The sequence below is a fragment of the Spea bombifrons genome, chromosome 4, assembly GCF_027358695.1.
Source record: "Spea bombifrons isolate aSpeBom1 chromosome 4, aSpeBom1.2.pri, whole genome shotgun sequence".
In the NCBI taxonomy this organism is placed as follows: Eukaryota; Metazoa; Chordata; class Amphibia; order Anura; family Pelobatidae; genus Spea; species Spea bombifrons.
Window position 1 is genome coordinate 68115124 of NC_071090.1, and position 13067 is coordinate 68128190.

At 39.0% G+C, this 13067-nt stretch overlaps 2 protein-coding genes across 2 annotated transcripts; one reads left to right on the forward strand and one right to left on the reverse strand.

The window, feature by feature from the left end:
* Nucleotides 1–265: 265 nt before the first annotated feature.
* Nucleotides 266–7056, reverse strand: LOC128491085 (tubulin alpha-3 chain-like). Its single transcript, XM_053463261.1, has 4 exons — nt 7027–7056; nt 2201–2423; nt 1739–1887; nt 266–1243 (listed from the first exon to the last, which is right to left on the reverse strand). The coding sequence occupies exons 1-4, from the start codon at nt 7048–7050 to the stop codon at nt 266–268; spliced, it is 1374 nt and encodes a 457-aa protein (XP_053319236.1). The 5' UTR covers nt 7051–7056.
* A 2834-nt stretch (nt 7057–9890) lies between these two features.
* On the forward strand, nt 9891–12748 carry LOC128490968 (tubulin alpha-3 chain). The gene is made up of 3 exons (XM_053463122.1): nt 9891–10080; nt 10931–11079; nt 11570–12748. The coding sequence occupies exons 1-3, from the start codon at nt 9906–9908 to the stop codon at nt 12545–12547; spliced, it is 1302 nt and encodes a 433-aa protein (XP_053319097.1). The 5' UTR covers nt 9891–9905; the 3' UTR covers nt 12548–12748.
* The last annotated feature ends 319 nt before the right edge of the window (nt 12749–13067 follow it).

Consider the following 13067-nt stretch of genomic DNA (forward strand, 5'->3'; position numbering starts at 1 on the left):
CAACAGAAAAAAACCCAGCGGAGAATAAAATTTGATTGCATTGACTTTATTTATACAGGACAGCATTAATACCATACAATGAGATTTTATTTAAAGCTGTGGTAATTAACTACAACAATGCAGAACAAGACCAACTGGAATAATCTTAAATAGAAATGAAGAGTGCATATTAAAAAAGGAAGCCACAGGAAAATACTCTAAAACTAGAGTAACAATAGCTTAGATGGAACTGTAAACCGATTTTCAGTACAACATTAGTTTATACTCAGTATTCATCCTCCTCTTCATCTCCACCGTCAGTAGATTCCGTTCCCACTTCTTCATAATCTTTTTCCAAAGCAGCCATATCCTCTCTTGCCTCTGAGAACTCCCCTTCCTCCATTCCCTCTCCAACGTACCAATGGACAAAGGCTCTCTTGGAGTACATTAGGTCAAACTTATTGTCCAACCTTGCCCAGGCCTCAGCAATTGCTGTGGTGTTACTCAGCATACAGACAGCACGCTGCACCTTAGCCAAATCCCCTCCTGGAACCACAGTTGGAGGCTGGTAGTTGATGCCCACCTTAAAGCCAGTAGGACACCAGTCAACAAACTGGATAGACCTCCTGGTTTTAATTGAAGCTATGGCTGCATTAACATCTTTTGGCACCACATCACCTCTGTACAAGAGGCAACAAGCCATATATTTACCACGCCTTGGATCACATTTCACCATCTGATTGGAATATTCAAAGCAAGCATTGGTGATCTCTGGCACAGACAGCTGCTCGTGGTATGCCTTCTCTGCTGATATAATGGGCGAGTAGGTGACCAGTGGGAAATGGATTCTAGGATATGGCACCAAATTGGTTTGGAATTCTGTAAGGTCAACATTCAAAGCACCATCAAACCTCAATGAGGCTGTAATGGAAGACACTATTTGTGCAATTAATCTGTTTAGGTTGGTATAAGATGGACGTTCAATGTCCAAGTTACGGTTGCAGATATCATAGATGGCCTCGTTATCCACCATAAAGGCACAGTCCGAATGCTCGAGTGTTGTGTGGGTTGTAAGGATTGAATTATATGGTTCAACCACTGCAGTGGAGATCCTTGGGGCAGGATAGACTGAGAACTCAAGCTTGGACTTCTTCCCATAATCAACAGAAAGCCTTTCCATCAGCAGGGATGTGAAGCCAGAGCCAGTCCCTCCTCCAAAACTGTGAAAGACGAGGAAGCCTTGGAGACCACTACATTGATCAGACTGAAAACACAAGACAGACAATATAAGCTCACTCAAGTATTAACAGTTAATATGGGGACAAATGAAAGCAAATCCTATTTAGACAGTGGGTGACTACATACACATTTCTGTAAGGCTTAGAGAGTTGTCCTGTCACAACAGCAATCAAAAAGCTGTTTGAGGCAGAAAACCCCATGCCAAGCTACAACGTAAAGTCCACAGCAATCCCACATGGTGAGGGGAAACCCACACCCAAACAAATAGCAACATTGATGGTACATAAACTAAAGTGTTTTATTTTTTTTATTTTTTTTTTTTTCTCTTTTTTGTCAGAGCAATTAGATGTTTATTGCCAGAGGCAGAACTTTAAACATTACATAGCTATTTGAAGACATTCAGCCATTTGCTAGGTTTGCTTTGCCCCAAATTGAGATTTCTGGCTTATAAGCATCCATATATTAATTTTATAGGACTTCTATTGTAGAAAAATGAAGATCGTAGAAGAAATAAACTTGCCATTTTTCGAATCCGGTCAAGGACTGAATCTATTATCTCCTTGCCAATAGTATAGTGGCCACGCGCATAGTTATTTGCTGCATCTTCTCTTCCAGTAATGAGTTGTTCCGGATGAAACAACGATCGATATGTTCCTGTCCGGATCTCATCTGAACAAACAAGGTTAACCATTTAAAAAAAAAAAAATATATATAATTATTTTTTTTTAATACACCCACCAAAACCAATGCATGAATTCTTTATTAAGCTAGCATAGGAAAACTTGCGGGGAAGGGGTCAGCAAAAGCAACAATAACTATATTATATAGTTAATATATACTACTTTACTATTTTTATATTTTGTTACAGGGCATGTATAGTGCAATGCAATAGGCGCACACATTCTGTAAACCTATATAGAACCGGAAGAACACTTTTCTTCTAATCACTATAGAATTGCTAAGAGAGTATATAATACTTTACCAATAACCGTCTGCTCCAAGTCAATGAAAACTGCTCTAGGCACATGTTTTCCTGACCCTGTCTCACTGAAGAAAGTACCAAAGGAAGAATCCACCAGTGACTCAGCCATCTCAGTAGAGATGATACCGTCTGGCTGAAGTCTGTGCTCTAAACAGTAGAGCTCCCAGCAGGAGTTTCCCATCTGGACTCCTGCTTGGCCAACATGGACAGATATACATTCTCTCTGAAAGGCAAAGCAGACACGTCAATGCATGCAGTGTTTAGGGCTGGTTTTATATGAACAATACAGGATTTGGCGGCCACATAGACTCTATAAAGTCGCCCATCACTGCAAGCTCATATATGATACGCTCTTCCCACCATTAAAAAGCAGAGGGGTAGGAAGAGATTGACTTAGGTCAGCAAAATGCTTCTGTTCCTTAATAAAACTGGCTATAAAAGAAAAAAAAAAAAAAAAAAAAGCGAGTTGGTGAAGCTCAGTTTTACCACTTGACGTCTCCTTATCAAGATGGTCCCAAATCCCATGGTTTGTAAGCTTTGTGGTCACCACTACAACTTGCAAAAACCTTCCATCATACACCATTATTTGCCAATTGTGCTTATATGTTATGTTTAGCACAACAGAGGCTAAACTAGCTTGATTACATTGCACCAATATATATTAGCGGTTGTAAAACGACCCTATAAGGGTTACGTGTACCACAGTAGAGGTTAAGGGATTGGAAATATGGTTTACCAGATAACATCACCCAGTGTATTTAAACACAAGCCAAGTCAAGTATACACATCCAAAATATTATAAATCACTAGAGATGTTAGAAAGTACAAATACAAGTAAAGATGTCAGGAAGTACAAATACTAACTGCTTTGACTTAACATTACATTAATTTACACTGTTATAAGAGCCATTATCTAATTACACAAGCATGCTAATTATCACTAGTAAATCATACAAGGAGCAGACATCTATCATCAATAGATACTTACAAAAACACCAACAATGACAATTCTACAAACATAGAATTGGACTGCAGATAAGAACCCGCTTAATCAGCCTGATGTAAAGGGGCAGACCTTAATCACCCCTTGGTCTTGTCTTAGGTACAGGGCAACTTGCCCTGTTTAGATTCCCTCACTGTATCAGAACAACCACTTCTCATAGGAGGCTGTTCTATTTACCTACCACCCTTAACTTTAACATACTGTGCTTATACTCTCAGGCATTCCTACACTATGCTAGAAGAAATCATAATACAACCTAGAACTTCCAAATAACCATATATTCTCTTACCATGATTACACAAAGATCAGCCCTGCACCAACCAGCTCCTATCCTGCCCCAACAATACTAACACTTAACACAGGATTAGGCCATCATCTCATGCTTTATAAACCAGGTGAAGCAGTCTCAATTGATAGCAACAACACCTAATTAGTGTGTGTATTAACTCGTTAACTAAAAACAAAACAATGTATTTTAGAAGAAATACTTATGGGACCTAGCGAGCTCAAAGGTGAAATTATTGAAACTGTTGAATACACACAAATAGAAAATAATAAATAAGTCCAACACATGTGCCTTAAATTACTTTTGATGAACTGACTATACTAATAGTTTAATAATTTCTCACTCTACACAGGAGGCAATTATAGATTATGGAGCTGTGACAACATTTCTCCTAGGGTGCATCAGTAGTATGGGTTCACCCATCCTTTTTTTAAATTGTAATGTTAAATAGAGTGAACAATAGATAATCCTTCTCAATCAGTATAGAGAGGAATATTATGGATGTAGCAAACTTGATAGGATTTATGGAAGTGATATATTTGATGGACAAAAAGTTACCAAGCTATATATCATAAATGTTGGTCCACAGGCATCAAGATCAAGGCAGGTTTTACAAAAGTGTAGATGTTCATTCATTTGGATAGGCAGATCTTTTAGGATCTGGCAAAGACGAGGCAGCCCTGGCACCTTAAGGCCAGTGACTTCCTGATGAAGTAAGGTTGGCCAACAGCTGGATATGCGCAGCCACACACTTGTTTATTTTTATGCCCTAGTAGTTGTTGTGGCCAGGCATATCCAGCCACTGGCCGTGCACAGCAGCAACCCAGATCTCGTGAATGTTTGGCACCGCCAGCCCAGTGTGCCAGATGCCCAGTCCGGGCCTGGTGGGGGTTCTATATAAAGAGAGTGGATAAATACCACCACAACAACATAGTCTTAAACTAGAGGGGCAAAGGTTTAAAGGTAACATCAGGAAATATTACTTTACGGAAAGGGTAGTCGATACATGAAATAGCCTTCCAGCAGGAGTGGTATATGTTAATACAGTAATGACATTTGAGCAAGAATGGAATAGGCATAAGGCTAAGCTAGATATGGGATAAGGACAGATACTATAGAAAGTATGCAGAGTTTGGGTTGTCAATTTCTATGTTTACATGAATATCCCACATACATAGTTTTTTATGTTCTAGGGGGGACAAAACCATCCCTTACATGTTACCCTTTTTAATATCACTGGCTTAAGGGGCTTGGGATAGTGAAGGTTTTTGTAATATTTGCTTACGTATAGCGGTACTGCTAAAGGATATTGGGGCACTTTTCCAGTGCAACAAGGATTGAGATCCCATTGGTGATCTTAGTTGTACCATATGGGAGTGGCATCACTGTGCTCCCGATAACATTTTCTATAATTATTTATGTTTTTATTTCTATTACATTGCGGAATCTGCTAGTGCAAAAAATGTATGTATATATACGCACATACAAGACATACATATATGCCCTAATGTCATCCTGACGATGTTTTTGAGGATGTGTATGTACATCTATATGAATGTTAGGAGGTTAATGTATGCTTCCTCTGACATTTCAAATGATTTTCATAAGCACATGTAACATGCTGCCCTGCATTATGTGGGATATATAAACTACCAAAAGAGAATCATTCTGATATGCATCCTGCATACTATACTGTAGCACATACAGTATCTCAAAAAAGTGAGTACACCCCTCACCCACTCACTTTTGTTGCCAAGGTTTAGACATTAATGGATGTGTGTTGAGTTATTTTTTAAGGGAACAGCAAATTTACACTGTTATACAGGCCGTGCACTGTACATTGTACAGTGTCATTTCTCCAGCGTTGTTACATGAAAAAATATAATAAAATATTTACAAAAATGTGAGGGGTGTACTCACTTTTGTGAGATACTGTATGTGTGCTGATCTGTAAAATGTGAAATGTATTTATGTCCTATGAAAAAAATCTCCATTGTGGTTACTCTAGCTGGGTAAAGGAATTATCTAGAAGGCCACGAAAGTTCAATGAACAAGGCATTCATCATGAAACAATGTTTTATTCAAGTTTTCATGTTATCACCGAATTGTTTCAAGTGGAAATTGAGCATTCCATTCCTTATAGCTGATCAATGTCATCACATTAGTGTTAACCCTTCAGGAACTTTAGTCATTCCACATTACAATACCTGGGAACCTTCTTAATGAGCTGACCCTGAGATTTGTGGAAATATTATTTAACACTCCAATGTGAGTATTCTATGTAGTGACTCGCCAAATGGCTCTAATACTAATCCTTACGGAAACCTTAACGGGTTGTTATTGAATGGTACATTTAAATGGCTTGCCTGTATTTAAGCAGGGATATCAACCATAACAAAGCGGTAGCAGAAGTACCAATTTGGAGTCTTAGATATGATAAGAGCAGTGTAGAATCGGAAGGGGTCAGTTCCTGTACTATCTTGTCCTGAGAATCTACCACTTTACCCTGTGATTGCGAGTCAACCCCTGAGAGTTCCCAAGATATGCTTCTTACTGCTTTTCCTTATCTAAGCAGATACTGGAGCACCTCAATAGGAGACACCAAATAAATGACAGAAAATTTGAGAGATTACACTTTGCTAAAACTTTGGAAATTGTATGCAGTCTTTTTTTTTTTAAGGTGGATACTGTCCACGTATTAACATGGAATGTTCCACTGAAGTGACAGCTATACTGTTGGCTTGTTAGTAATTTTTACCCCAATAATATTTGCGATATAACCTGAACCAAGGATAAGCCCACATTGCATTATAGAGTCCCCCCACCTCTTATATATATAGAAACATATGGGATATCTATACAAAGTGATTATGGTTTGAATAGTGGTCTTATTACCATAGCGACCCATGCAAAGTTCCAATCAGCAGGACAGTTCCATTTGTTACTACGGTGATAAAACCCCTTTTCAAACCTTCATTGGAATTATTTTTTTATAACTGACTTGATACATTTCGATGTAGAAACCTGCATAAGGGTAGCTAAGGGGTAATTATTAGACTTGGATGCCGGTACAGTCACTCTTACAGACCTTTTAACTCCAGACACCGAAACTTGGCCTGGGGAGACCATTGGCTTTGGCGTCAGGCGTTAAAGGTCTGTAAGAGCTCTTCATTGGTTGGTGCCAGAGGAGCTCCCTGCCGGCGGCCAATACAGTCACTCTTACGGACCTTTAACTGCTGATGCGATCCTACGGATTCCCGTTAACCCCTGTGATGCTATGAAGACTTAAGGTAGTAAGATTTTTCGTGTTGTGCTTCTTCGTCTTCATGTACGTTTACCTGCCTCCATATTAGTTTATTCAGTATTTGGTTTGAAGAAGCAACATTCGTGTTCGTTTTCTTGTTCTCCCGAATACGAAAGTCTAGTAATTATTTAGCAGATATGATGTGGCAAATGTGACTAATAAACCCACTAAAGAGTGAAATCTGCCATGTTAATTATGTGGATCCTGCATAGAATTTGCGGAAAGATAATTACCAACTTAAGTTTTACAGTTTCCATGACTATATCAACAGATATTACAGCTGGAAGATCATTCCACTTATCCACCACCCTCTAAAGCTGGATCAACCAGTATTGAGAATGATTAAAATGCCAACCCTCTCTGTAGATGCATAACATGGTCTGAAATAGTGCATGAATAGGACATAGTGTTCTTCCCTTATTCAAATAAGGTGATTATTATATTATTAAAATGATCAATGCTTTTGGATCCCATGGCATTTGAGAAATGGAAAACCTTAAATATATGCAACTGTCCAATTATGAAAACATATAAACAAATAAATAGAAATAATACATAGAAAAAAACTGAGTATTGATTTAATGGTACAAACTGACGCAAACGAGTACAGTACAAAGGCGCACTGAGCATGATGAGCGTTACATCTCTTTCTGAAATATACGACCCCGAGAATATGCTACAAGTAGATTCATTTTAACAATAACAATAGGTCATTGTCAGTGAAGCTGTTCACTTTTTCCTTTTGATACATTAAATCAATGGGTGTTTCCAGCACTTATATACCAGTCAGGATACATAAAGTCCTTGCTGCTTCATCCTTTTTAGTATTGTTCCTGCATTTGTCTTACCGACCATTAATACTCAAGGATCTCATCATCTTAAACCCAGACTGCTGAACAGAGACGCGTAGGGAGACGTGGACAGAGATACAACATGGCATGTTTTGAGGTGAGTGCCAATAAAACTGGTTAAGTGATCTGCAGAAGACAAATAGCAGAATTTAACGTATTGTGCAGGATCAGAACGATCATATGCGGACATGGCATCACTTTGTATTTGATTGTCTCAGGGGTTTATTCACTAACACAGGAGTTTAAAATGACTTTTTAGGAGATTTGCACTTACTTCACTGTACATTATGAATGACCCAACCCTTACAAATTCCTTCTTGAAGGTTTCCGCTCACCCTGCATAATGCATAGCTGAAGATGTAATTATGCATTATGCAGGGCCAGCATAGCCCTCAGGTAGCAGGACATTTCAGATATCCCTTCATAATGCATAGTTTAAACCCTAAAGGTATAACCCTGTCTACAAACTCCCACGTTAGTGAGTAAACCCCTACGAGATGAATTCAATGCATACCCAACAATTATAGAGCACCTATTGTTTTCAAAGTAAGGCTAAGACTGCCTAGAAGCACAAAGGAGCAAAGGTCCACTCACTAAAGGGTTAATTTTATATAAATATAATAATAGTATGATAAAAATCATTGCTTTTGAAGGACGGGGACGATCCCAGTGAGCTTCTGCTTCAACAAGGGCAGAGCCGGTATAATGTTTAATTAACCTGAGAGATCTAACGGCGCCTCTCCTATTTAACTATGTATTATGTAGGGTCAGTTTACCCACTTGTTGCAGGAAAGGTTGATGGTATTAGCTCCTTATATTGATAAAAAAATATCAGTTTAATGGATGCACAAATTCTGTGAACCCCAATCACTGCCCTGCCAGATGGTGATGTATTATAGCGGTATTATATCAGCAACCAGAAACTACACGTCTCTTAAAACAACGTAATTTCAATGCACATTGTCAACATTATTTGTTCAGAGAGAGAGAGAGAAAAAAGAAAATAGTGTTGTATAAAGCTAGTGCTGAAATGATACAGATTCATAAGGTTTATAGTAGATGTCATATGTCCTGACACATAAATTGTTAAACCAGTGTTGCATTTCCATACTTGCGGCTCATATGAGTATACTTTTGTATATTGCGCATTACGATGACGCTGCCTGCACTGGAAGGGCTTTGAATGTTTTTGAACATTTAGTAGTGAACCTATCTCTTTTCTATAATGTCTGACGCATGTCTGGCTCCTTTAAGACTCTTTTAAGGCCTCCCACTAATCACAGCTGTGATTATTTAATTTTCACAGTGAGAGCTGATATTTTCAGTCTGAGCTGCTTGTTTGGTAGGCGCTTGCGTGGGAGTCAGTGAGAGTGGTAACAATGGTAAAGAATGGTTATCCAACCAAGGACTTTATTCTATTAATGTAACGGCTTTCCTAATTCAGGATAGCTGTTTTTAAAGGTTGTGTTTTATGATGAGGACTGTTTATTATTTCCTTTTGGCCTTTTTCCTTCCTCTTACCGGAGCCTGATCTCTGAGTTCCTGGGGCTTTTTCACGTAATGTGTTGTAAACTAAAGTCCTGTACGATGCTACAACTTGCAGATCCTTTTAATAATGTTTCTGTGCTGGAGGTCCTACCCTCTCTAAGGAAGATTAGTTCCTTTGTTTGGTACTGAAAAACAAGCATTTTGGCTATATTTCAATTTACTACTGATTAACATAGAATTAACTGTTTATAAACAATGGGTGTATATAATTATCCTTCCATTGATCTTTCTGCTAACCACCTGTAGCTCTATAGGCAAGGCTGTGGGACTTGCTCCTAACCCCTTTTTCTCTTGGTTTATATATTTGCTAATTTAACTATGTAGCGCATCAGTGTTTAATATATGAAACTTGAAGGGCTCTGTAGTCGCCAAACATATTTTAATGCATAATGGGGTCAATGTTGTATGAAAGTCAATGCAATTCTTGTGCATGCTGTATAGTACAAACTCTGAATGGGAGTAGTGGCCATTGAACACAAAAAAAGCATGTATATACACTATGGCAACATGATGTATAATATCAGGATTTACTTCTGGGAACATTGTCCCATGTGCTCTTCAGTTGCTTATTATAAACTAATTTGGTGGCCCTTCAATAACATGGGATTGTATAAATTTGGTGTATTCTGTAATAATGCATTAAGAAAAACAAACTGTTTTTGGCTTCATAGAGGGAATGCATCTCTATACATGTTGGCCAAGCAGGAGTGCAGATGGGCAATGCCTGCTGGGAGCTCTACTGTTTAGAGCATGGAATCTATCCAGACGGAATGATTTCTACTGAGAAGGGCCTGGTGGATTCTTCCTTTGGGACATTCTTCAGTGAGACTGGCTCGGGAAAACATGTGCCTCGAGCAGTATTTGTTGACCTAGAGCAAACGGTTATTGGTAATGTACCATAAGTGTGTGTGTCTTGTTTGCCCCCCCCCTTATTTCTCATGCCTATATCAAAACATGATTGGTAGATGCTTGTAGGTATTCTACAATTGTTACCTATTTATCCCTATTATCCATTTGCCACTCTGTAGATGTACAGGTGAGGTAAGAGGCTCCTTAAGGCGTACCTGCTCATCATGTGTCAAAGCAGCAGGGACTTCTCAGAGAGGAGAAGCAAATGGAAAATTATTTCACAACTATTATATAAAATAGAAAAAGGAGATCCTTAACCAAACCCCTTAGGGTTAAATGGATGTGAACCTCTAGAGCAAACAAAATCCTATATGAGGGCGTTCCTGGAATCGGTTGATATGGCTTAACATAAATTGTGTTATTACTCGGCAGTGGCACCTTCTGTTGCGTATTAACATCATCGCTATTCTGTGTGGTTTTTAGGGTTTCAAAAGAAAGCCCAACTGGTCCTGGGAAAAAATGTCTTATTTAAGTGCAGCTTGTAGCAGGGTATTACAGGAGTTAAAGGAATTTAAGTCTAATACTAATCTAAAACTAGAGTCGGAGGCTTAGATGTAATGCAAGGAATTGTTGCTTTACTGAGATGTGGGACATAAATGGAACCGCCTCCCATCAGAAGTGGCAAAGTGAGGGTATTTAAACGTATATGGGATAGGCATACAGCTGTCTGTGTTTTTTGTTTTTTGTTTTTTTTTTTTTATCGGGGGATGCCAGTTTAGATGGGCTGAATAGTTATCTACTTTCAAGTTTTCTATGAATTCTCTAAAGTACCAATGTTTAAAACAAATGTGTATATTTTCCAACCCATCAACATTGCTTCTACCCACAGGTGAAATCAAGACTGGAAAATATCGCACCCTTTTCCATCCAGAGCAGCTAATAACTGGGAAAGAAGATGCGGCAAATAATTATGCTCGGGGTCACTACACCATTGGAAAGGAGATTGTGGACTCTGTGTTGGACAGGATCCGTAAAATGGCAAGTAGATTACAAATAGACTGTTTAACTATCAATCCCATGATTATATTCTAGCATAAGCCACCCTGTGCAATTCTAACTGCACACAGTCTGCTGTAAAATGGGCTACATTGGCCTTGCATAATGAGTTAAATCGGTGCCCTCTGTTTAACAAAAGACCCCAAAATGTGGGGAACTTAACAGGGAGGGACATAGTAAATTGGGGATATGAAATGCAGACAAGAACCATTCAGTTATTGTAGATTGTGCAAAATGCACCCCATATTTTGTGTACTTTAACTTGTGCAAATGAGAAACGGGGATATCAAATAATGCGAAGCTTGAGTAGCATAGTATAAATGGCAGGAGCAGATCACTGGTCCTGGTGACAAGACTAATGTCTTTATACATAACTCTTTATGTATTAGTAGAATTTGCTTTGGGAAATGTTCTCATAAAAATCATTCTAGTATCTAAGTTAACTTTTTTTTGTTGCCTGTCTTGCTTTCAGGCGGATCAATGTAGTGGTCTCCAAGGCTTCCTCGTCTTCCACAGTTTTGGAGGAGGGACTGGCTCTGGCTTCACATCCCTGCTGATGGAAAGGCTTTCTGTTGATTATGGGAAGAAGTCCAAGCTTGAGTTCTCAGTCTATCCTGCTCCACAAATCTCCACTGCAGTGGTTGAACCATATAATTCAATCCTTACAACCCACACAACACTTGAGCATTCGGACTGCGCCTTTATGGTGGATAACGAGGCCATCTATGATATCTGCAACCGTAACTTGGACATTGAACGTCCATCTTATACCAACCTAAACAGATTAATTGGACAAATAGTGTCCTCCATTACAGCCTCATTGAGGTTTGATGGTGCTTTGAATGTTGACCTTACAGAATTCCAAACCAATTTGGTGCCATATCCTAGAATCCATTTCCCACTGGTCACCTACTCGCCCATTATATCAGCAGAGAAGGCATACCACGAGCAGCTGTCTGTGCCAGAGATCACCAATGCTTGCTTTGAATATTCCAATCAGATGGTGAAATGTGATCCAAGGCGTGGTAAATATATGGCTTGTTGCCTCTTGTACAGAGGTGATGTGGTGCCAAAAGATGTTAATGCAGCCATAGCTGCAATTAAAACCAGGAAGTCAATCCAGTTTGTTGACTGGTGTCCTACTGGCTTTAAGGTGGGCATTAACTACCAGCCTCCAACTGTGGTTCCAGGAGGGGATTTGGCTAAGGTGCAGCGTGCTGTCTGTATGCTGAGTAACACCACAGCAATTGCTGAGGCCTGGGCAAGGTTAGACCATAAATTTGACCTAATGTACTCCAAGAGAGCCTTTGTCCATTGGTACGTTGGAGAGGGAATGGAGGAAGGAGAATTTTCTGAAGCTAGGGAGGATATGGCTGCCTTGGAAAAAGATTATGAAGAGGTTGGGGCAGACTCTGGTAATGGTGAGGAGGAAGAAGAGGATGAATATTGATTCAAAATCACATGAATTATAAGTAGAATCTGTTAGGCTGTGTAAGCTGTCATGTTAAAGGGAAAACAAATAAAATGCAATGTTGAACCTAAGATCTGCTCTGTAACTTTCATCATGTGATGGTCTTGTCATGTCTTCTATCTATATGCTTGTATAAAATCTTGTTTACTCACTGAATTCTAATAAAGATGAACAACCATATTCTGTTCTTAGTTGGCTCAAGCTTTCCTTTTTTATGGAAAATGGCATCTCTTTAGAAAATAAACTTGTATAAATCATGAGTTTAGCCTACACCTAGATGGACCCTATAGACTAACATTCATATCTTAGCTGAATAGTATAACATGACATTCCAGAAATGCGTAGTCCTGTCTCAATCCCTAAAACACAAACTTTAGTCAGGATCTTACAATCATCTGACGTACTTAACTTTAGATACCAAGAGATAGGGAGGGGGGGGGGGTGCTGTGTCCAGTAGTGACATGTGAAGCTTTGATATTTGGACCCTGTTAAAGTACAA

Coding starts and splice junctions, on each gene's coding strand:
- LOC128490968 (XM_053463122.1), top strand. CDS start 9,906: ATGGGCAATGCCTGCTGGGAGCTCTACTGTTTAGAGCATGGAATCTAT. Junction 10,081..10,930: donor CCTAGAGCAAACGGTTATTG/GTAATGTACCAT, acceptor TTCTACCCACAG/GTGAAATCAAGACTGGAAAA. Junction 11,080..11,569: donor TGGACAGGATCCGTAAAATG/GCAAGTAGATTA, acceptor TCTTGCTTTCAG/GCGGATCAATGTAGTGGTCT.
- LOC128491085 (XM_053463261.1), bottom strand. CDS start 7,050: ATGGAAACTGTAAAACTTAAGTTG. Junction 2,424..7,026: donor AAACTGTAAAACTTAAGTTG/GTAATTATCTTT, acceptor TTTGCCTTTCAG/AGAGAATGTATATCTGTCCA. Junction 1,888..2,200: donor CTTGGAGCAGACGGTTATTG/GTAAAGTATTAT, acceptor TTGTTTGTTCAG/ATGAGATCCGGACAGGAACA.